Source organism: Dinoponera quadriceps, unplaced genomic scaffold, assembly GCF_001313825.1.
Source record: "Dinoponera quadriceps isolate SergipeBrazil2010 unplaced genomic scaffold, ASM131382v1 scaffold163, whole genome shotgun sequence".
NCBI lineage: Eukaryota > Metazoa > Arthropoda > Insecta > Hymenoptera > Formicidae > Dinoponera > Dinoponera quadriceps.
The window spans coordinates 1,414,472-1,440,251 of record NW_014554384.1 but is presented as its reverse complement, the minus strand read 5'-3'; the positions used below and the strand labels follow the sequence as shown (position 1 = coordinate 1,440,251).

Genomic DNA, 25,780 nt, shown 5'->3' with positions numbered 1-25,780 from the left:
GGGGGGGGGAGGATATAGGAGGGACGAGGAGAACCAGAGGGCTTCGCAACAGCGTGCACCGGAGTGTTCTGGTCGCCGAGGCGAGTGCAATGCGAGCGCTTTTACGAAGTACGGGGTGGGGGGGGGGAGGGGCGCAAAGGAGACCGCGGAGGGAGGAAGAGGAGGTGAAGAGGGACGGCGACGGGGCGGCCGGACTTTCTCCAGAGAGCGAAAGTGAGAGGGCCCGCGGGAGCGTTCCCCTGGCCGTTTGCGATCTAGGGGGCGGAGGAGGAGGAGGACCCGTGCTTTCACCGTACCCCGGCGAGATGCACTTTTCCGCGACGCAGAAGCGGAGGCGCGCGCGACGGGTTTCATGAGCGGAAAATATGATCCCGGGGAGTAATTATTAGAACGATGGCCGCGAACGAGCGAGCGAGCGAGCGACGCGGAAACGCGATCTCTCGTGTGGGAGAGACGCGCGTTGAATATGAGGGATTCGCGCCGGCTTCTCTTCGTCGTCGGTGGCCGCGGGGAGGGAAAAGGGAACGGTACAAAAATTAATGGTGGCGCGGGTTGCGCGAGATGCAATTACGGAAGAATAGCGGAGTAGCGGCGCGGCGCGACGCGCCACGGCCGACGTGTGTGTGTAGTTTCAACGTCGCGCTCTGGGCGACATAATGCGCGGCGCCGCGCGTCTGTAAACACGTGGAAATGGATGAACCTTAGGTACACGCGGTGATCTTCGCGCGAAGTGTCGGCTTAATTAGCCCCGGCGAATTAAACGGTTCCGTCGGCGTTCGCTCGAAACCGAGGAGGGCGGCAGATTTTCTTTATTTTTGCTTCATCTTTTAGTGGAAATCCCTGATTTCGATTTTCAGGGATCGATGCTCGATCGGTCTCGGCGGATTGTAAGTAACGAATTCGCCGCCTCGGCATTTTCGTCGTGGAATAATCCATTGCGCGCCGGTCAAACCGTCAAGACAAAAAGAAATACGGGGCAGCTGGTATCTGTATGCTAATACCGATGTCACGACCATGAAACGACCAGCATCCTTCTCAGATTGGCCTTTAGTATCCGAGCGCGAGAGAAAGTGCGCCTTGCCTAGGACAAGCTGCGCATTTAACATACAATCCGTACACACGTGTAGTCTATATATTCAAAACGCTCTAAGCGAGTTCATTACCCCGAGTTTTATTATAGCGCTCGCTATTAAACCGAACGTGCTCGTTTTATCAAGATTCGTTACACATTAAGTCATTTCCTTCTTTGAAAATATGACGATAAAAAAGAAACATATCGCTTCGCCAAAAAATAGGAAAAATTCAGAATATTTCAGATTTATATTGAGATATGATACTACCGATACAATACTGGTATCGATCTTTTTCTATCAATACCGTATTTTCGTATTTTTGTATCGTTTTTGTGTTTTTGTATTTTTCTATCAATACCATATTTTTGTAATTTTTGTATCGATATTTCGTATTTTCCTTCAATTGGTACTCATATCAGTACTACTATGTTTCGATGATTTTTCTTGTATTTTTTTACTCACTCGATCTTCAAGATATGTATTTTTGCTTTATGAAAATTAGAGTAACTTAATGCTACTTATATTGAGAGGAAAATATATTTATTTTCGGAGACAATAATATCTTTTTTATTTTAACGACAAAAATAGTAGTACCAACACGTAAAATTGTTATCATTGACAGTGTGATAACACTTATTAGGAAAATAATTCTCTTGACTATTTGTGTGGTTAAAATGGAAAAATGGATATTGTTGTTCCCGAAAATAATTATATTTCTCTCGCATTGTACGCGTTTTAAATCTATCTTTTCTCATGCTTCCTGTTACATTAATTTTATGGTTATGTATATATTATAGAAGTAAAAGGAAAGCATCCGGGTATTTTTACAAGTGTGCGGAGTCCGTCACGAGTGTGTCACTTTGCGCGCATATTGCTTTGTTTCCACGTATACCACAATAATTTTTGACCTGCGATTTCTCGCTTCTGACGTCACCAAACAAGGACAGACATAGCGAGGACATTGGAGCCTTAATGCATTCTTTAAAAGGTTTTTACATCACAACGTGTAGAAAGTCTAGTGCAGAAGGTAGAAGTATCTTTACCTTATAATAAGCTTGTTATACATAAACATACGAGATCCTTAAAAGTAGCTTACAAGACAAACACTTCCCTGATGTTTATATTTCCTCTAATTTCAAATAAAAAAATTTTTTTTCAAATTTCGAAGCCAGTATCGGTATTGACATTTTTTATCTGATACTGATATCGCTAATAATATCGACACTCTTGATCTAGACACTGGTTTCGATATTAGTTTCGATACTTTCACGGTATCACAACATCCCTACTTATATGTCGACCTAATAATTTTGTTAGCAATCAACCATTCGGATCTGAAAACATGGCGATAAGATATTCTCAAGACATTCCCGTGGCGTCTACAGTCACAGAATCTCGACTGGTTCGCGTTTCCTCTGGTGAATAACCGATGGCTCGGTGCCGAGACTCGGGGTTAATCGTCTGCGTGGCGTTTCCGGAGCGATTCGCGGCGTGCCGGCTCCGGTACCGTAATCAGCGTCGAAACTTTCTTATTCCTCGCAACACGCATTCCGCTTCGTCCGCAGGAGGGAGAAAGAGACATTTACGAGGGCGACGAGCGCTGGAAGGGAAAAACCAGTCCCTCGTCGTGGAGTGTGAGTTAGTCACAGCGGCGCGACGCGATGCCACGCCGGACAATCGCGAATTAACTTTCTTCGCCGCGACTTCCTCGTCCGCGGCTCACGCGTCGCGGATTAGAGCTCAATCGGCTTTTACCGTACCTTACCTTACCTCACATCGCTTCTCACCTTTTCACCTCCTCACTTCACCTTCGTCGCTTCCACAACCGCTCGTCAACGCGGCCGAAGGCCGCGCCAGAGATGTAGATTAACGTCTCCTTTTTTTTTACTGCCCGTTCTATCCTTTCGTGTTTTTCGTTTTCTCAGCGGAGTCCTTGCATCCGTCGCGAGAAAGTCCAGCCGCGGCGACCTCCAAGCGTTTCGATTCTCCGTATAATTTCAGAGGCGCTTTGATGCTTTGACGTAACGCGATAACACGCAGTGTATTTTGTATCCGACCGCGCGTCCTGTTGCTGAAAATCGATTAGAGCCGGAAGAATGTGGGAGAGGGGAGAGAGGGGGGGTTGCAGACCGAAGTATATTACGTATTTTTGAATGATTCAACATTGATAATGTTTTCTTTTTATATTTAGAATGTTTATCAAACAAGTGTATTAAAAGAAAGAGTCGTTCGAGCGACAATTCTGGTTATGTAAATCACGACGGTGCAGTCGCGTAATCAGGTGACGACGCGTGTTTTCGTATCGTACATAATTTCGGGATGATTAATACGTTTCTTAGGACACGTCGCGACGGATCAAATTTCGTTATACAATTTTAGGAGGTCCCGCGTGCGCGTGAATATGGGATTTTCATCCTTGAACATTTATCGCGTTCTCCTCATGTGTGTGTGTATGCGTAAGATAAAATTCCGTCAAAGAAATAAATAACAAGGCGATGTTAGGGAGTTAACGACGAGAAAACTGCCGGCTGTATAAGCGCGAATTGCATCCGGCGGCGTGCTGTAAACGACCCTTAAGGCGATAGCGCGCGTAAACCGCGCGCAATCAATTGATTTTGACGATTATAGCGACCTGTTCCCCCCTCAGTAGCATCTGCGGCACGTGTCTCTCCAAGGTCTCCATCTTTCCCTCGATCTTCCTCACCACCGCCTTAGGGACGTCGTTCTCTGCCGCCTCCACCTTGACCGCGTCAGCGCCTGAATCAAAGATGCGAGTAGTTGCGATACCTTTTCCGACGACGTATATACGTGCACACACACACACACGTGTGTACGCGCATCTCCTTCACTCAAACGCCAACTAGAAGATAGATTGTCCATTTTGTAGTATTTTAACAACGCGAAAGCAACTGAAATGTGCCGGCTTGGCGACGCTGATTGAGAAAGCCAGCTCCTCTCCGTTTCGTGAGATTCAGCGGCGGTTTTGCCAAGATATTAGAAAAGTCTCCCTTTTTATTGTCACAGGTCCCTAAAAATAGAGATTACTTTCGGAATAATCTGATAAAGTCTCGAGTAATCTCGAGGATAACTTGATAACATTTGCAATTCGTTACAGCGCGAGAGGCGAACTTTTCCCAGCGCGTCGCACTGAAATCGTGAGGTAACTCGGAATTTTTAAGCACGACGAGAGTTTCCGAGTACGTTATTACTCGTCAGTATTAGAGTCTCCAGAAAACAGAGTCTGGACACTGACCGTCCATGTTTGTATTGGCTGAGCCAATCTTTGTAATTAAAATTAAGTAGCCAATAAGAAGTAGCACAAAAATGAGGCAATTTTAAATAGAAGTAATATATATAACAGGATAATTATAATCATAGATGTTTGGTTATCATAAAAATAACTTCATTTTATTAACATGTTTATAAATTGGTTATAATTGTTTATTAACATGTTTATAAATTGTTATAAATATAATTTATAAAGTGAAAAGCCTTTTAAAATTAGGATTAAATAAATTAACTGTTTCGAATGCATTGCTTTGCTGCTATAAATCACTTTCTTCAATCGACTCTGACTCCAGTCATTTTGACTCCTGCCTATTTATATTTGTGTTTCAATTATTTATAATTATATAGTTAATATCATACAATTAGTATCATATATCTATAGTCAATTACCTTCTAAGGTTAGAATTCTAATTTTGATCCGTTTGTTTCTGTTGTAAATACGAAATAGAAGTGTGCGATTTATAATTTACTATAGATTAATTTAATATTGCAAGAAACGATATAATAGTTTTCACTTACCAAGAAGATTAATTTTTTATTCAAAACAATGTACAATTTAGTTTATTAAGCACATATTTATATTACATTTCCACGATCCGATAGACGGTATTTTATTACAGAACTTGCAGTGGCCAGACTTTAATGAGGACTTTCTCGGTCTGTGACTCGCGGCGAACGAATGAACGAACGAACGAACGAACGAACGGAGCGGACAAACACGTGTATCGCGCCGAGTGCGAACGATCTCGATAAAACTTTCACACTTTTTTTTTTCGACACGGCGAAAACGCTCGGTAGCGGAAGTTACCGGAAGTACGTTCGATGGTGTGAATAAACAACGGAGGGGAGAAAAGTTCGAGCTCGCCGAGCTCGCGGGGGAGGGGAAGGTGCTGGAGGAGGAGGAGGTTGTTTATGTGCCAGCACGTGTCCGTACAACTGTGGAGGCCAAGAATACAAGGGGGTGGGGGAGGGACGGTGGGGGATGGCAACGGCGGAAAGGCAGCACGAGGAGCCAACAGGACACGTGTACACGGCCAGGCATCGATCCTGTGGGCTGTTCTTCAAGGTCGCTCGACGGCCCTCCACCCTCCCCCCCCGGCCTCGTATCAACGACCTCGCGACCCCTCGCGATACGTCCCGAAGTACGTCAGTAGGCCAACTAACCCTGAACTCGGCGTACCGAAAGAGAAAGAGAGGCAGGGAAGAGGTAGGGAAAGGGGCAGAGAGAGAGAGAGAGAGAGAGAGAAGAACGCCGCCCAGGGCGTCCCTTTTTACACCGCCATAAACGACGACGTAGAAAGTAGCTCCCCCCTCCTCCATCTCTCTCTCTTTCTGCCACGTGTTTCGCGCGTTGCTTCGCAACGCCTTCGCAGGGCTTCATTAACCTCTTTGAGAAACGGTTTTCGTAAATTGTAAATAAAGAAGTGAATTAGTCCGCAGCAGGTATCGCGCGGTCTCTTCCTTGGATCCCGTGGCGCATAGAAGACGTCACTGTGATTAATAGCGAGATGAAGCTTCAGACGCAAAATGGTATAAATGAGAGCGTACTCCCGTAACTTTCTCGACTTTGATGCGTTTTCCTTTCCTTTTCAATAACGATCGTGCACATCTTCTCCGTGGCATCGAGAGCTTAATGAAATTTTTTACGGCAGTCCGTTCTCTTTGCCGAGCTAATAAATTGAAAATGTAATATACACGCGCGATGTTTGTAAGCTCGAACGCGCTCGTAAATTTTTATTTTATTACGAGGAGTGAGCGAGCAAATATATATTTTCGGAAACAATGTTTATACGCGCGTTGTTGTTCCCGGAGGGGCCGTTTATCTTTCGCGTTGCCGGAAAAACAACGAGCGACTACTCGACTGATTAATCGCGCATGTTACCGATCGTTAGCGCGCGATAAGCGAGATCGATAATGATCGTTCGAATCTGAACCGCGAAGACCTCCTCCGTCGAATTCTCTCGCGACTCGAGACTTTCGCGTTTCCTGCTGACGTAATAATCAACACACGCACGACCGACCGACCGACCGATCGAATCGCGGGGGGGCTTCCGAGACCTCGTGAACTTCGGGACGTGAAACGCGCGCGTCGATCGCTCGAGCGCACTTGTATACACATAGACAGACAGACCGACAGACATCGGTACGTCTGGCTGAAATCGCGAGATTACGAGCGACGTCAGTTGGACATGCGGTAAATTAACGCAGACGATTCCGGCGAAAAGGTCGCCGACAAAACTCGCGCGCGACATGTAACCCCGAGGATTGCTAATCGTAAGGAAGATTCTCCATCTCAATCTTCACGGAGGTGCGTGAAATCTCGGAAAGATCCGACGTACAATTTAATCAACGCTTTTTCACCCGATTAGAATCGATCCTGCCTCAGCGGGAAACTGTCGAGAACACTGTTAACGCGTTGATCATTTTCGATTCATGAGCGACTGGAAATTGAGATTGTCTCTTTGCGAATTGAATCGCAGACATTTCATAACTAGCGAAATCATACTTTTTTACCCCGTCAACTTCCAAGACACGAGATGAGATGAAAGAATGAAAATTTCCCCTCTCGCAATTTCGCGCGAGAGAACATCGACTCGTCGGTCGTTTCATCGCGCGTCGGTCGCTTTCCCTCCTCGGTTGGTCCCGCGTCACCTAAAAACGGCGAACAACGGCCTACGTAGTCGCGAGATGCAAAACCCGCGGGTTCGTCGACCACGCCGCTCTCTCGGGCTCTCGCGTGTTCGACACGGCCGGTGCGGATGAATGAAAACGAGAGGCGAAGGTTGGAGGGCACGTGAACGAAGGAAGGAGGAAAGGAAGGACGATGCGCGCGAGTAGCGTCGGAGAGGAAAATCGTGGCCGGAGAGGCCGAGGGGAGATACGGAACATAGGGGAAACGCGCGGAACGAGGGGGTGGGAGGGAAGGTGGATGCGGAGGAGGAGGTCTTCGACGGAATAGAGATGACGATGACGACAACGACGAGGAGGAAGAAGAGTGCGGGTGAGAAAGAGATGCGGAGGACACGAGCGGCGGCAGAAAGAGGCGGATAGAGAGAGGAGAGAGAAGAAATGAGCGAGGAAGAGCACACGTGAGGGGCCACACGGACGGACGGACGGACGGACGGACGGACAGACAGACAGACGGACGGACGGGCTCTCCTCGAACGCGTATCGAACGCGTTCGCGCGACGACCACTACACGTAGTCAAGGTCGGTCCTTGCTCCTGCCGCGAAGCGGCGACCTTAGTGGGATGTATTATCCCCCTTTCGCGCGACGACCCTTCCTCTCTGCTCTTCCACGTTGCCTGCCTGCCTGCTTGCCGCCCTTCTTTCGCCGCGCGTTGTAAATAAGGACGAGCGGAGCGAGAGAGAGAACGCACGCTCGCGCGCGCGCACATTCACTCCCCGAGGCGAGTTCGTTAAACCCTATCGATTCGTAGCCAGGGAGGAATGGGGGAGGGGGGGTATCCCGCGGATTAAAAGTGAATCAGTTTTTGCTCCGGTGACGAAGGCGTTTTTTCTCTTAACGATGATCGAGGGGCGCGGGTGCGAAAGAGTGGCGCCGATCCTCGGTCCGCTGGACCGGAGGAATGGAAACTTGAATCCCTCGCTTCCGCGATGCGGCGCCCCGGTGTGGTTCTCTTCTTCACAGCCGCACTTTCTCTCCGCCTATCTTTGCTCGCTCGTTCCTCGTCCTCTCTCTCTCTCTCTCTCTTTTTCTCTCGATACCGGGAAGCTACTGTTAAAGGAGCTACACGACACGTCAGTGAGATCGTTACAACTTAAGTCGCTTCTTCGCGTCGGGGATTATCCTCTGTCAATAAAACTGCGAGGAGCCCGCGTTTTATTAATCGCCGTGATCGGTGATGCGTACACGCTCATCGTCGCGATGGTGCGCCACGAATCTGAACGCTGACCTTTCGATCGAAATTGCAAGCGACCGAATCGATCAGTGACCGATAACGATGAATAATCCATTATCCCGAAACCATCTGGCGGAAAAAGTCGCCAGCCGACTTTCGCGCGACATGCATCGCGTGTCGCTCGTCGCGGAAATTTCATTATGTGAAAAAATAGCGACGTCTCTCGCGCGGCCGCCGGCAGCGGGGCGAGGCGGACGATGTACGCGAGTAGTAGCAGTCATTCATGGCCGGACGTGGCGGAAACCTCGAATTTACGATCCGACGGGAAAGAGACGTGGATTTTAATTGAACGCGGAAAACGCACCGGTGCCGCGAAGATAGATGAACCGAAGTCATTTTATGGGGGGGGGGGGTTTCTTTCAAACGGAAATGTTGCATTCCAAAGTAATTGCATTCCAAAGTAATTGCATTCGAAAGTAGCCTCGATTATTGCAACTTCAGGATTGCCATAGCAAATGAATTTTGACATCCCTCGACTTTCCTTGACATGTTTTTAGTATCTATCTGTTTCCAGACGATAGTTGGAGGATTTTTCACGAGCAATATGTTATCTTAAACTTTAACATTTAGAAGCAGGAAGGGTAGCTTATATTATTAGATTGCGGGGAGGGTAGCTTATATTATTAGAAGCAACACAAACTTAAAAGTTTGGTAATATAATATAATCCTGAATGCAAATTCAGACCGATACAAAATAAGTGATTATTGGAGAAGAGAATGCAGCACGACGGAAAAAAGCGATTGACTAGAAACGCTAAATATAATTGACTAATCACATTCAATTATTCTTCTTATATGGTAAAAAAACGTTTGGTACTTGTTAAAATCGGTCCTTGTTAACATTTTTGTGTCAAATTTCTAACATACCTGTATGCTAATTTAAACATATCGTGTTTATCTTAGTGTATTTTGTGTTAAGCCGATTCAACATGTGTAAGTGTTAAAATCGACGGTACGATCGAGGGATAATCGACTGTGATCGGTCACTTTTCTTATCACTTAAGTTTTTTTTATATGCCCACGGTCCTAACGCGTAAGAAATTATTTGCAAACTGTGCGAGCTTCGAACGCATTTGACTATAAAATGTTAAATATAATATTAAAAACAATTATAAGATTATAAATGCTCTTCAGAATAATTATGAGCAACAAAATTTGAAATTCCAGGCTTTTTTATATCTTTCCTCGACCAATTTAAATTTCCTCTTTTCCCGGTTTTCCAGGTCTGTGGCAACTCTGCGACAACTTGGTTTTTTTTTTTTTATTAACTCGTCATTTTCGCGAATCCCTTAAGTTTAAGGCACGCGCGGGAGATAAGCGCATACTACGGAGATGCGCGTTAACAAGAGCGACTGTCGCTCGAGACGAACGATAGGAAGTGGGCAGAAAGTATCAGCGAGTTTGAAGGCGCGAAGTTTTACGTTGACACGATCACTATCACCGGTTATTACGGCCCTGACCCGATGACAAATTGTCTCTTTGTGTCATCGCGTATCGACGATACCAGGTGGCAGGCGGCACGGCGAAACAACGAACTTAAAGAGACGAATTCGCGATTTTTAGAACACGCCGAGCGTGTCATTGAGTGTCGCGCATGCGCAGGCTATACCGAGATCCGATAATCTAAAAATAACACTATCGTAAAGCGCGTCCGCTCATAATTGGAACACGTGTTTTGACGTGTGGACGAGGCCGAAGGCGAAATTTCGCGGTCTCTAAGTAACGCCTATCGATCGGAATAATTATTAGGGCGCCTCGACGCGCACTTCCTCCTCCATCTGGGAAGTGATTCTTCTCGGGAAGGGCGGCCACGCGCGCCACGTTCACGATTCCGGACGGAATTCCTCGTCAAGGTGTCGCGTCAGCCTCGCGGAACACGTATCGCGTATGAATTTTTCCTCAGGGTCGGCTGCGTCGCTCGCGATCCGAATTATTGCCGCAAATGTCGGAGGTTACTGAGGCTCCCGCAAGGCATTCTTTTTCTTTCCTTTTTTTGTATCGGCCAGAACTCGATTAGCATCTCGACGATCACTCGGTTGCTTGATCGCGGCATATTGTATCGCCAGGAGAGAGAAGCAAAAACTCGCAACGCATGCAAGGAAGCGAGGATAATTGATCAGTCGACTCCTTTTGATCGCCTCGAGTCGCGGCCAACGGCGCTTATCGCCTGTGTGTGTTCCACAATATCATTGTATACTTATATTTATACACCGCGTTAGAGAGAGAGAGAGAGAGAGAGAGAGCGATTATCGCGATGCCGAGGATTTATGATCGGTGATAAACGCGAAGTATCTTGCGAATTTGATCGATCTAATCCGCAAATCGGATTTGACACGTAAATTTTGAGAGAATTTCACAGAGGCTCGCTTCTATCGCTGCACCATTCCCGAAAATCCTCGCAGAAACGAGTTTCCGTATCGGATGAATAAAAGATACAACGCGAAGGCTATCGGGCCTCCTCCGGGTCTGAAAATTTACGCTAAGAGGACGTGATAATTCGTGTGTCCCGGGGACGGAAACAAACAATTCGAGCGCGTAACCGAAACAAACTGCAACGTAATCCGCGCTCTTCTGTGTAACCTCGATACCCGCTGTTGATTTTCCGTAGCGCTCTCTTCTCCGTCGTCCTTACGTTTCTACAATCGCGAAGTTAAATGACGGAAACGTGGCGTTGCACTCCGCGCGTCATTGATGCGAGACGTAACGAGATTATTACAGGTGATCTCACGGTGCACACGCTCGTCGTATTAAGCTGTAGTAATTGTGGAATAATGAGCGATATAAAATACGGATGAGATAAGAAGAAATCTGCAGCCGATACTGCGCGTCACGCGCCAAATATAACTATAGTAATGAGAATGATAATAATAATTGAATTATAAAAATTAGAGTTCGCTCGAAATTAGAACCGAAAACAGATCTCGTTCACTTGCAGTTCAATCAAACGAAAGCCTCCGAACGATCTCGTAAATCACACGTAACTGCCGAGTTGTCGATCTTTTGACATATTTTCTTTTTTATAAGGAAATATCAACTGTCTAAATTAATCAGAGAGGAGTAAACGTTCCGCGTTATTATGACGAGCCTTTTATGGCGCGTTGCGCTCAAGACTTAAGAGGATATTTTCACTTAAAATATCGTTTTGTAGATGGTATATGGAATTTTTGTTTTACTGTAAGACATACAATTCTGAAATTATATTTATCTAAATTTGAACTATACATAGTAATTTCTATACATTATCATCCTCAATATTAATAAAGTTATAAATATTTTTGGTTATATATTAGTTTATTTAAAATTGAATATAACAATATGTTATAATTTAAAGAAATTATACAACATATAGTTAAAGCATAGATCAATATTTATGCAAAACTTCAGAATTGTATGTCTTAAAGTTAAAAGAAAATCCGAAGTCATCTACCGAACAAAATGTTCCAAGTGAGAATATTCTTTAATAGCGAGATGATCATACCGAGGGCAGGCGCTTTCCTCTTGACTTTGCGACTCCAGACCTCGTAGCAGTCTTCCAGCGCGAGGTTCCAATGCTTGTCGAAGGCAGCCACGTATGCCTCTATGTGTCCCCTTATGTTGCGCGCGTTTCTAGTGTAGACCTTCGACACAAAGAATGCTCGATTATTCCTTTTAGATCGCAACGAGTCTCGCTGTGTTACGCGGCGACTCGTCTCTTCCAGGTAAATTCGCGCTAACCTAGAGCAAAAAGAGAGAGAGAGAGAGAGAGAGAGAGACGCTCATTCTCTCTTCACTTTCGATGATTGCTCGGAACTCGGCGCGAAGTGCAGAAATGGCGAATCAAAGTGGATAAAAGTGAAGCGAACGTTTTTTATCAGTGACAAGCGAAAACGCAAAGAGTGTTTGCGCGATTTTACTCGACGTGTTCGCCATTCTCCTTCTCTTCACTCGGACCTGGTTCGAATATTGACCTATCGTCCAAATTAATATACATAGTATTTACTAGAATTATGTAATATTTCTTTTCCATTGAAGAGAAACTTAGTGGTTTTAAATTTCGATTTTTCTCAGTCCAGTGTAAATATTTTTCTAAAAATAAATACATATCTACTTATACGAAGGAAATATCATATTGTATATAGTCCATTATATTTCGACTTATAGTAAATAATTGCCAAGGAATACAGGATTAACCATTTTACTTGGATGAAGTAATTACTCGAGCGGAACCCCTTTTTTTTTAGAGTACACACGCCGTCATGNACAGGATTAACCATTTTACTTGGATGAAGTAATTACTCGAGCGGAACCCCCTTTTTTTTAGAGTACACACGCCGTCATATATGTTTTATTCTCTAGATAGAAAATTACGTGATTTACACACTTACGCGTGTACACATAAGGTGTCGAAACCGTTATAATTAGACATAATTACAACCTTATTATTATAAGTAAATAATTATTACTCATGCGATTCTCGACTTTATGTGTGCAACGCAATATGTAACACAGAACTCGTGAACGACGCGTTTATTTGCTTGAACGATCATTACAGAAAATTCCATGAAAGAGCCTGATTGGTCGAGCCGCAGCGTTATAAGCCTGATTGGTCGAGCCGCAGCGTTGTAACTCCGCGACGAATATTTATATCCGCCGGTGTATCATGCGAGTTGTAAACAACTACATACAAAAACTGCAGACAATTTTTTCATCTTCCATATAGCGTACATCGCATACATAATATACATAGAACATGCGTATTACAGATTAATTATACTAATTATATAATCGTAATCCGGTTGTGTGTTACGAGTATAATTAACGTCGCTCTTAGTCGTTCGTAGATAGATATGATTAGCCATTAAATTCATAGAACCACATCATCCCGCCGAATTTACCGAGTTAACGGTGATTTATCGAGCGCCTGACTCGAAACTTTGCCGCTACTCTGACGCTTTTAAGGATAATTTGCGCCTATTTAGACGGTCTGTAGGTTAAGAAATACCCGTTTTCACGATATTGACGATTATGATTTTTTATTTTTCTCTTGAACCTTTAATTCTACAGATTGAATTTTAACGTTACCTTCAACGATCCATTTTGACGTTAAAACGAAAACGGAAACGGAAATTTCAGACATCATCAAGGTCAAAGTGAGAGTTATATCTTAACATTAGAATTGAAATTGAAATCATTTCGCTATCTTCTCTTTTCCTACTATGTTGTAGAATTAAACACACACATTTCCACTCGGGTGTCGTCCTAGAAATTTAGCGTTCGACCATTTCTCTCTCTCTCTCTCTCGTTCCTTCGGACTGAATCGAGACTCGCGCACGTAAGGGAGCCGCGTAACGGGACAACGAATTAGAGAACCGCGATGCATTCGCTCGGCGGAGAAAGCATACGGCGAGCGGTTGCGGGCCCGGCATGGTACTTCGAAGAATAATTGCATTAATGACGGCGCGCGCGGGCGGGTCGGATGAGGGCTCGCGGTACGCGAGAAAACTCGTTGTTTGTCGCACAGATAAACGGCCGCGGGAGACAAGATAGCGGCCTGATACGCGGAAGTGAGTGCAGGCCGACTAGGCAAGGCCCCCTTCAATGCCTTCCGCGCGGCGCGCAGACAGAAATATACACGCGTGTGCACACAGGCCTGCTTGGAAGCGATGGAAACTAATTGCGAGCCTCGGACTGTGCTCGTGTGTCATTGAGCGCCGACGACGTCCGCGAATTAGCTGGAATCGATTCTGAGGAGTGCTCAAGACCGTCGTCGCCGTCGTCGACGAGAGGAATCCGTTGCTTGTCGTTCCGCGGCGACAGAGCTCGCGCATTAACCCTTCCGTGTGTTCCTGCACTCTTATGAATGATAGACAAGCTGATGGAGTCATTTCGCTCGCTTTCTCGAATCGACTCGAAACGGCTCGGCTCTCTCTCTCTCTCTCTCTCTTTCTCCCTCCCTCTCTGTCTTTATTTATTTATTTAGATAAAGTGTTTACCTTGCCATTGCCTCCTGTCAGAACTACGCGTGTTATTAAGAATAGAGTTGTCGTTCCTACTTGTAGAAACAGAAACTTACAAACGATCTTTTGCAGTACGGGTTGCTTACATATGGAATTCATTATCGGAGGAATTAATGTCACTGCGATCAGAACGATTTAAATGCATCTTTTTTAATTGTCTATTAAATTTCGAAAGACAGGCTGCAGGTGGCTTTATATTAATAATAATTATATATGTGTATATGCGTATATATTATTTTAATTATTTTTGTTTTCGTTTTTATGCTCTAAACCTTACAATGTTGCGCTGGAGAATTTGTAATTGTAATCAGATTACGTATCAATGCATTACTATCCATATACTCTTATATATGTACATCGCGTCTTGTGCTATCAGATCTATTAGCTCTCTTTTCTTTTGTTAATATTATTTTCTCTCATTTAACCTATATTTTTTTTTCTTTTTCCGCGAATCGGAGAGCGGAAGGTATAATATGCCGGACTTCACTGTATTAATCAATAATTAATTTATCTTTCTTTCATAATTTCTGAGCATTTTTTCTTTGTTCTTTTAACTTTCGCTTTGCTGCCGCGGTAGATTTCGCTTCTAATAGAGTTTATCTACTATCACCTATTATTAGAGTATATATTATTACCTTTCTTTTGCTATTGCTTTACTGCTATTATAAGTTTCCCGTTCTATAAAGCTTTATTTACTATTTATTATTGTCTACTGTTAGTATATGATTACTTTTCTTTATTACATTTCTTACTTACTGTGTTATGTGGCTGTGGTTTTTTTCTGAGTGCAGTTCTGCACTGGTTTTTTAGCCGAAATAGCTTTACGTATGCCTAAGAGGATATTTGTATTCCACGGGATAATAAAACTATCCCCTTTCCCTCTCCCTTTCTCGCATCGATCTTTTATATCTCGCTTGATAATTTTTATCGGTTTCCATTAATTTTCATCAACGTGACGAGATGCTCATCATCAGGTTTTGAATGACTAAGGGAAAAATGAGGAAACGCGGAACGGAACACGGCTGACGAAACACGTCCGAGCGAACGCTTCAAAGTTACGATATGAATATTTACTTTTCCGAAGACAATTTGTTAATTCTATAAAAAAATACTATGTAAAGTTTATTTCGTCGCGCTGAATTGTCCGGATCGCGCGAATCCAAGGATTTCGTCGCGATTGGAACACGAGAGGCCGTCGCGTCGCGCGGTAATGAGATATCGAGGGCAATTCGGCGGAAACCTCCGGTCTCGAGGCGAGGAGTGAATTCAATTAGACCGGAAAACTTCGGAAGTGCTCGAGGTTACAATTCGATCGAGTCGGCTCCTCGTCTGACTTAGCGATTCCGCCTATCAATCTGCAATGTATTTTCCGAGGCAAAAGCGGCCACGCACTGTGTCACGCACGTGTCGAAGAATGAACAATGCGAATGTAATCTCTTTTCTGTCGGGTTTTTCGCAGCGCAAACATCGCGAGAATGCTAATATGAGAATATTGAAATCCGAGATTGTGAAATTCGCGCAATCGAGCGATTTATCACTAAAAAAAATCTTAGTCGACTAGGTGTGACTTGCAGAAGATGAAAAAACTCTTTTATATTCATACCTACAGCTACAAAATAAACGTATTCTAAGCACGAACTCAGATTCTTCGTGCATAATAACGTTATCTTGCATACATGTGTGTATTCTCTCTCTCTCTCTCTCTCTCTCTCTCTCTCTCTCTTTCGTTTACGTATCATATTTAAAATCCCTTTAAGAAGAAACAAGTCTTTTCCAAACAGTTCCTCAGTTGTCCAGTCGGCAGGATCGAATTTGCTTCGCGAGTTTCTCGCGACGCACTTCTGCCTATTCAATGCGTAATGACTCGATGATAATTAATAAGAAAAGACCGCTTGCTTTCCTCGGCAATTTGATCGGTCGAAGGCCGACCTATCGATCCGCCGAGATAAAATCTTCTTTCCGGATGCGTTCGAAGGTCGCGAGAGATTAGGATCTGCCGGCGAGGACGGCGACTCGAAAGACAGGAGATGAGCCTTGAAGAAGCGGCGACGACACTGTTGCCGCCGTCGCCGACGACGACGATGAAAGTTAACAAACGCAATTAGTTTAAGTTCGGTTTCGGTGCCCGGAAGGAGGCTAATCAGAAACTCCATTCTCCTCGTTGAGATATACATCCGACCGGCGCGTATAGAACTGCGCTTCCGCAGGAAGCCCAATTAAATCAATTTGACTTTTATTTTCCATTACGGCGTCTTATTGTCCTATTATTAACCGGCCTTAAGCTGGCGCGAGGCGGCGATCATTAGGCGTGCAGCGCCGCGAGAAATCATCGGGCGCGATTAGATAAGTATGATGATTTATCAGCGTGCTGAGCGCACCGCCGCGACGGTCGCGATCCTTACAACTTTCCACGCGACGACGACGCGCGTTCGCTTCCGGATTAATTGTGCGTTGCGATGCGTCGCGCCGTGTCGCAAACACGGAATCGCACCGCTGAATAATACGCGCATCTGTCGCGCATCGTCCAGAGACCACCGAATTCTCGAAAATCATGGATTTTCGAGTCGCTATACAAAAAAAGTATTAGATTCAAGTTATTACTCCAATACTCCTTGGTAAATTTTACTTGGATAATTTATTAGGAAAATATTTTATTTGGATCAAGTAAATATTATACAGCGCGTGATCGCGAAATTTCGGGAGGTGAAAAGAATGAAATAAAAAAAGTAAAATAATAAAGTAAATAAATAATAATATAAACAATAACAAATAAGTAATAAAATGCTTGCTTTAATAATATAAATATATACAAATAATAAGATACTTGGTTTTTGACGTAATTTTTGCCGGGGAGAAACATTGAAAATTCTCGTGTTTTGAATTCCGCTCTGCGGGAAAGGTTTACCCCGCAGGCCCTCTCGAAGGGGGAGACGCTTCTCGAGGACAGACGACGCCGCGACCCTTTTCGGACGCGATTTCGTCCCGCCTTCGTTTCTCGCGCGACGACGGTACGTCAGGGACGTAGAGTAGCGTAGGCAGAAGTGGCGAAGAACGAACGCCACGCTCGGTGGTCGTCATGGTTACGAGTGTTGACCCGAGCGCGTTCTTTCTTCTTCCCTAGTCTCGCGGCTCTAGGCGAAGGGAGGAGGGCTCGCCGCCGCCCTCCGGACACCTCCGAAGGGCTCGCGCACGTGTCACTCGGCCGCGAAAGTGTGTCAGCCGCGTGTGCGTGCACGCACAATGCCAGAGGTCGCGGGAAGCGGGAGGGGAAAACGGCGGGAGCGTGGGCGGACGAAGTGCCGTTTTAAGAACTGCTTCTACGTCGTTGGCGAAGGCGACGTATGGGGTTAGGTAGGAGTCATCCCTCGTCGAAAAAATTGCAACGGAAAGTCATCCACCTCGAAAGTCTCGTATCGTGAACGTGTATCTCTGTAGGAAATGCAAAAAAAAAAAGAAAAGAAAAGAAAAGAAAAACAACGGAAGGAGAATAGGAAATGCCAATTTCTAAAGCGATTTTAAATACGCAATTAAATTAATTATCATTAATTGGTGAATTACCGCGCGACTTTCACAGTTCCTCTATCAAACGAGGTAGTGCACCGCGCGTATCGCTCTATACTTTCTAACAAATATGATAATAAAATATCTGGGAGTGTTCGTGTGCATCTTTCTTTCTCTTTCGTGAAGACCTTGCGATTTCGAGGTGTTTTCAGGTATATAATCGCAAGTTTATAATCACCTTTCAGTGAGAGGTAATTATAGAGACTTGTTTGATACATTTTATAAATTACATGCATATATAAAAATGTCATCGTGTCGTGATTCTCGTGTGCCTGGGGAAAAATAATTTCGTTATTGTAGCGAAACTACATCGTCGTAACCGCGTATTCGTTGCGACAACGATAAAATTTAATTGACGTAAAAACAAACGTTATTTAACAATTCGAGATAAATTGGCGAATTACTCGTAATTAGAGCAGAAATAGTTTAGTTACCAGGATAGAAAAATTCTGCTCGATCAAGCAATAAATTACGATTAATTCGAATGAATTTTTTAGGACACGTTAACTTATTGTTAGAACAAAATAGTGTTTTCCCTACATTTATTTTATTAGTATTAATTTGCTCATACAGCAAAATAACTTGTAGATTCAATAAATTAATCCAACGAATGGCGATTAGTATTCTTAACAAATCGTTTCGCTGTCCATATAGTAACTGACGGGTCTTGCCGCGGCAACATAAAATTTGCCGTGCCAGGAAATTATTTTTCTCCGTGCGGTGACTCGCGACTCCGCTCGAAATCCGGGGTTCGAGGTTTTAACGAGAGGCTAAGTGTCGATCGACACTTAGAGTAAAATCAGTCGGACCTACCCTAACCCGGTTCTTGTTCTCCATGCAACTGTAGAGCATTCCTAACGGGCCGAGGGTCCTTTGCATTTTCGAGAGAACATTCTTCTGCCCCAGGCTCCGTCTGCCACGTCTTGTACTGGGCACAGGTTCTGTAAACGGCCATCAGAATATCCATCTTAAATATAGGACTGCCTTGATCTCGTGTAGATCAGTCAGAAAGTCAGGCGAAAACGCTCGTTGTTTCACGTACGCGAAACGTTTACACGAATTGATTTTGAAGTGAGCAGACACCGACGAATCTAGCGGAGAACGATTCGATCGGAAGAGAGAAACTTTATTATGTTTGAACTGGCGTCAAGATATCGAATTTCACGAGCATCCGATGACAACGGACTTAATTATTTACAATTCACCAGCTCGTTCTTTAATGCGGTCTCGTGAAATCGAGCGAGCGGTAAAAAGCGGATAAGTTCAGCCGCAGAAGACTGAACGTCCTTCTCGCGCTGCGTCACAGTCGTCGTCCGCCGTTCGATATTGAATACCGGTGTAGTCAGTGGTACTAATTGTGAAGAAAAGTGTGTAAAGTAATAATAACTCAACGGGAAGCAACGTAAGTAATTAATACGTGTTATGAATATTAAAAATACATGGGGAGACGTGCGATCGATATCTATAGACTGTCGAGAGTAAAGTGTCGATGCTAAAAATACTCGGTATATAAAACAAAGTGTAATACACACTTCGTCACTCGATATACCACGAGCAACAAACAATAAATATAATAATAATAATAATAATAATAATAATAATGTTACGGTATAAACAACCGGGACGCGGTGATAATTATTACTCACGCGTCAACAAAAAATAGTAGGGGAAAAAGTAGTAATAATGGTTCCTCTTAATATCTTCATTATTAGGTGGCGAGTTCTAATGATTACTTGTGGAATCATTTATTTATTAGCCCGCCGTTACGTAGTAGCGTCAATACACAATAGCCGGCATTTATAACGTATTTTCACTTTCGAGCATTTCGAAACGTTTTCAAAGTACATTTTAGTACTTAATTATGCGCATTTTTTCACTTAAACGTATTATTACACGAATATATGTATATTTAAGTGTTACGCTCGTTACTTAACATTTCATTCATTTATATACACTTCGAGTTATGTAAAGTTAAGTAATAGTATTAATGTGACCTCCTACGAGTGCTAATAATACGACTTCTGTTTCAAGGTTTTCACATCGAAGTAGTTATTCGATGAGTCGTCCCTAATCTATACTTCACTATTGTATTTTTATTTTGCACTGCACTACTGTTATTTTGACAGATTGTATCTTCTGACAAACAAGTCAATACCTACATTAAAAATTCACGGTTATACTAATTGTTACTCCTTCCAACAGTTTATTTCGAATACCTATGTAATGTTGTAACAAAACAAATTTTGCGTTATTTTAAACAAAACCAATTTTCTTAAATCTATTTTTCACGGAAAAAATATTGTAGTAAAAATTACTACAGAAGCTTGTAATGGTGGAATATATCGGAATTATTATCGAAATTATTACGTAGTTCGTAATCTTCTGTGACATATATCGCGTGTACGCACATCACTAAAGATTACTACACACACAATAATTCCGATAATAATTCCGCTATATTCCTGCGTTGCAAACTTTTGTAGTAACTCTTATCGTAATATTTTCCCCGTATAGTCGAAGCTCACATCACCACTCCTGTTTTTCTTCAACTCACTATGTAGTATCGCCACATTTTTATAAATAACATCCTAATTAATAAATATTACATAACTTTAGGTTTAGAATCGATTAAACGATACTTTGACGAATGTGATCGTTCAGTTCTCGATTTAATTAAATATTGATTGTTGACAAAGATATTGCACAAGATAGGGGGGCCATAATATTATACGGGAAAAAATCTGGTTGCATTAATCAGAAAGGAAACAACCAGATGCGTTCTGGTTGAAGGAAACAGAATTTCTGGTTGTTACTTCTGACTCAAACCACTCTATGCTTCTTATAGCCGTTCCCTTTCCGGCTGATACAAGTAAACTTTCCTTTTTCCGTGCACCTGTTCTAACAATTATTTGTATCGTGACAACGATACGATAGTACGAACAACTACGCCATGAGTAGTCGCACTTCGATAGTATCGGGGTATATCGGAAGCGTCCGCGGTCTTAAGCCAGCCAGATTGCGCCGGTGGATTTTTACGAGCCGCCGTAACATCGCGCTAATAAGAATTTATGCGGCTCTCTCGTGTCTCGTGGACTCGCTCGACAAATCATCGTTCATCCTTGCGCGCGAGGAGCGGCGGAGCCGATAGCATCGCGCGCGTCGCTCGTTCCTCTAGTTCTTGCTCCTTTTTGCCGCCGTGACGACGAGACTTTACGCGGCCACGAGAGCTTCATTAACCCCGCCGTCGTGGCCGTAGCTATATACGCGGTGTTGCTAACTTCTCTTTTTTCGCGACGTAAATCAATCGGATCTTCGTAAATGTAACGTACGGCCGGAAAAAACGTAACCGCATTAGATAGCCAGCGCGGAATGCATCTCCCGAAGCCGGGGGAAGGGGGGGGGCGTCACTCGCCGAGATCGAATAAAACCGAGGCTCATTTCAAGTTTTTGCTTCGTCGCGTATCGCTTCGTCCAATCGAAACTCGCGCGATTTTTCGCGCATACAGTGCCGACAACTCGCTCTCATTCCCGAGCGGGGACCTTCCATTAATATCTCTCGGGTCTGCCGATCCTCGGTCGGGAAGCGAAATAATAGAATTTCGAGTTTCCGAAGAACGGCCGTGATTTTTCCGCGCGTCCGCGCGCCTCGGTAGGTTCGGCCCTGGCGGCGGCGTCGTCGTCGCGCGGAAAGAGGAACGCCGCGGAGTTACGTAAAGCCTCGGCGCTGCAACGGCGGCGGCGAGTGCACTTATTTTCTCCGTGTGCACCGCGCTCGCACACGAGCACTCGTGCGCGCGAGCGGTGCAACACGAGCAGCGCGCACAGCGAGAGCTGCAGTGAGCGCGCGTGTTCGCTCGTTCGCGAGATCGACCGTGCCAATTGGCTTTCTCCGATAACTTTCATCCACCTAAAGGCCCGTCGCGGCCGCTCGCTCCGCTTCTTTTCCACCTTTCTTTGTTCCTTTCCGCGTACACTTTCACTATCGCGCGATCCAATTGCCCGCCGAGCGGCTGGCGCGTCTCTCGATCGGGACGGATCGTCGACGACGACGAGCAGCAGCGGTCTCACGCGCGCGCTCGTAATTAAGTCGTGAGCGATCGCGCGCACTCGGCTAAAATCATTATTTTCTTCTTAGGTAGCGCGCTTATACGCCGGGGACAGCCTCCTCTTTCCTGAGACCGTGTACCCGCCGCGAGTATTTCAGAACACCGGCGATAAAGGGCGGGGAAAACCGCGCGTTCCCTTTTTTTTTTCCCACGCTCACTCCGCTGAATGTCTTCCCTCTATTAACTTTATTAACTTGATGGAGAAAAATGCAATTTACCAGCGAACGAAGGAAATATCCCTCAGCCGTCTGATAGATAAATCAGACTCATCTCCCGGAGGAGGAGATAGAAGGGAAGAATCCGGGGGGGGGGAGGGGGAGGAGAGAGATAGAAAGGCGGAGGAGTGAGCGCACTCGCGTCCACCTCCGACCTTCCGGCCGTTTTTCTTCCTTTCCTGCGAGCTCCTTTGCTCCTCGCATGTTCCGATCTTCTTCCTTCGCGCGCGCTCGCGAGGAGATAGCCCGGAGAACGTTCACGTTTGCGTGAACCGCGCGCAGGGAACCGTTAGGATCGCAACCGCGCGGCGCGGCGCGGCTGTGCGGGGAGGAACGCGAAACGGTGACTTTATCGTCCCTTCTCTGGGCAGGGTGAGCCACGGAGGTGTCCGTCGTTCCGTACCTCGCCGCACGTTCGTTAACCCCTTAAGGCGTCGTGGTGCTCGGCCTAGCTATATACAGGGTGTTCGGTAGTCGGAGCGGTTTTGCTGGACCGAGTCGCTCGTTCCATGCGTTTCCTCGCGGAGAACGGAAACGGTTTTTTTCCCCGCGAGACAAAGTGTCCGAATGTGGTCGGTGGGCTTCGGACTGGAAGGGACTGGTTGGGGGAGGAAACGGGGATTATCGGACTTTCAGTGGCAACCTCCGCGTACGTTTCGTTATTGAGGTTTGTTGGTCCTGACACTTAAGTCTGTATTGATAATTCTTACTGACTTACCCAGTCGAAATTTTAGTCCTAGTTTAAGCCGAATTTAGTTCTATATTAACTTGTCAAAAGGTTCTATCGCGCTTCTGTTGTGCTCCTTCGCTCCTATTGCGGCTTTCTTCAATTGAAGACTTAGTATAGAATTGAAAATTTCGACTCGGCTTGTCTCAAATGGAATACTCAGATTTGAATTCAGAGTTAGGTGTGAGTTTTTCAGTTGAATAGTGTTTATAGACATAGGTTTGCGTTACGCTGAGAAGAAAGCGGTTGAATCTATAGAATCGGCGGTCACCTTTCATAAAATATACTTTGTCCACTGAACAAATTACGCGTTGCCGCAATATAATTGATATAATTGCTGACCAAATCGCAATCATTAAATAAATTGATAACTCATTACAGAAATTATATAATTTGTTAAACGGACTAAACGTTGCGCTTGAAGAAATTGTGTTGATTTAAGCAAAATTTCGTTGATTCAACTACTTTTTTTCTTCAATATAATAACCGTCGCTTGAAACTCTTATGTAAGATACTCAGATTTTAATTTTAAAGTTAAATTTGAGCTTTATAGTTGAATTGTATATTTGAAATTATATTATAAATGCTATTCATCTAAAAAACTAACATCTAACTTTAAATTAAAATTTAAATATCTTATTTGAGATAAGTTTTAAGTAACAACTATTAATTACGAATCATGTCAAATATATTATACGATTCGACGGAAAAATTCAGATAATCTGACTTTGAATTAAAATCCTAGTGTTTCACATGAGACGAATTTCAAATGACAACTATTAATACGGAGCTTAGCTCGCTTCCAACGCACTTCTTCGGCGGACTGGCGCGAGCGCGTCCTTGTCAGAAGACACAAGGTTCGACTTGGAAAGTTCAGGGATGAAATCTACAAGCGACGGTGATAATTTCGTCATGGCGAGGTGCTTCGTAAAACATATTCAAGGTGTGCGATTCGCGTTTTATAATAAATAAAAAAAAAACGATGTTTCACACGGCGGAAGAGTCAACAGTAAATCATCGCGTTGTTTCTCCTTCATAGAAATTTCGCAACGAGAGTTTTTCTTAAAATTCTTCAAATATTTTGGAATGTTTCGGCACGGATGGTAAAGTATCGCAAGGCCGTCTCTTCTGCGCTCTCGATTATGAAGACACCGCGGCCTTCGCGCTCGTAATATCGATTTTGAAAGAAACGGACCTTCGAGCGCGCGCGATTCTCCGAACGAAAACGAGGATCCACCGGCGTTTCGGCATCCTTATTGCGACTTGCGCAAAGTCGCTTGCGCAAAATTCGTCCTCGCGACAAACACGAGGACCTCCGGCGCGCGAAAACATCAACACACACGACATTAACCAATTGCATAACGCGTCGATTTCCTGCTTATATTCTTCCTTAAGAAGAATCACAACACACCCGTGAAAAATACGCACGTTGTTGCCATCGAAGAACGGCAACGTCGGCAACGCGCGCGTTTCGCCGCGATTCTCGCCGAAATTGAAATCGCAGTTCGCGACTTACCTTCACCGTCGGGCGGAAAGTCAGCGGGAAGGGGGCTTCGGCGTTAATTGCCGTAAATGCCGAAACGTAAAAAAGAAAAAAAAAACACGAAGAACCGGGGGATATCACGGACGTGATTGAAATCGTGAGAAAAGGTGAAGAAACTCCGTAAGAAATCTCCCGTTCGGGCGGAACGGGAAACGAGGGTAAAGAGAGAGAGAGAGAGAGAGACTTCCATTTAATTAGTAATACTCGTCTCCGCGGCATTACACTAACCATCAGCGAGACAGCTGTAGCCCGAGATATCGTTAACATCTACGAGCACGTTATTTCTCACATAGCACGCATTCTTGATTTCTTTGTAAAATTCAACGTCACGGGAGAAACGTCTCTCCTCGATGGGACGGAAGGCGAGATTTTCCGGCTTCTCGCGAGACGCTCGACCGGCCGTCCGTTCGTCGTTGCGAGCGTGCGAGGCGACACGCGCAAAAAGGGCCCGCGAACATCTGTGCGGCGGCGTGTCTCGCGTGTTGTTCACCTGCGAAAATGTTCGCGCGGTGCGTGCGAAGAAGCAGTTCGGAGCCGAACCCGCGGAGAGGAGTCCGGGTCGCAGGTGGGTACGACGGCCCTCACAGAATGTTCGCGCGGGGGTTACACCGGCGAGAAAGGGGGGAGGGCGTGAGGGGGCCGAGCGGGTGGGGCCCCTCTCCCCGTCGAGAACGAAATATCGCGCGGGGCGGGAGCTCTTCGCGAGGAACGGGGCGGGAGAGGAGCTACAAGCGCGCGGCGGCTTGTACCCGCGGATGATCCCCAGGTTGAGTCGCGCTGGGTTCAATGTCCTGTCGGGCAGCGCACCCGAGAGCCGAGGCAGGCAGGCAGGCAGGCGAGCAGCCACCAGACCTCTCCACCACACGTATACGTGTGCATGCACACGCGCAGACATGAGTGCAAAGCGCACGTACACGGACACGTATACACACCGATGCACGGGCGCACACGTTTCCGCGAGATCGCACACGGCCGCGCCGTTGCGTACGCCGCGTAGATATACGGGGTGTTCCGTACGTAGCTACCGGTGCATATTTCAACGGGGGATTCCGGAGGTCGAGGGAGAAAACTCCGCCGGCTTCCTCCGGTGTTGGTAGTGTTTTTTTTTTTCTTTTCAAGCCGCAAAGTTTATCGACAATTTCGAAGTTAGCTTCGGGCGGTCGCGTATACAGAAGTGTCGGCCGAGGCGCGGGTTCCGTCGTTTCCCGAATTCGAATTTGGGAGTTGATTGTCGGATCGCTACGCTTTGAGATCCGACGAGACGGTCACGAGCAGACGCGAATTGCGATTGGATTTTCGCCGGGAATCGATACCGGATTTCTCGAGATATCTGCGGTCGAGAGAAAGT

The 25,780-nt window shown here is 45.1% G+C and overlaps 2 protein-coding genes across 4 annotated transcripts in view; one reads left to right on the top strand and one right to left on the bottom strand.

Annotated features, from left to right (window-relative positions):
* Positions 1–25,780, top strand: part of LOC106747981 (ecdysone-induced protein 74EF) — a 251,112-nt gene that overhangs the window by 38,328 nt on the left and 187,004 nt on the right. The gene's annotated exons all lie outside the window — the stretch shown is intronic.
* Positions 1–25,780, bottom strand: part of LOC106747995 (U7 snRNA-associated Sm-like protein LSm11) — a 77,774-nt gene that overhangs the window by 43,116 nt on the left and 8,878 nt on the right. The window contains exons 3-5 of one of the 2 annotated variants that reach the window (XM_014626113.1): positions 18,655–18,782; positions 11,763–11,901; positions 3,281–3,830 (exon numbers count right to left, since the gene is read on the bottom strand). In XM_014626113.1, coding sequence (XP_014481599.1) covers positions 3,679–3,830; positions 11,763–11,901; positions 18,655–18,782 — 419 coding nt within the window. In that variant the 3' untranslated portion in view covers positions 3,281–3,678. Of the gene's footprint in view, positions 1–3,280; positions 3,831–11,762; positions 11,902–18,654; positions 18,783–25,780 lie in introns of those variants that run through there. The other variant, XM_014626123.1, reaches the window with a different exon arrangement.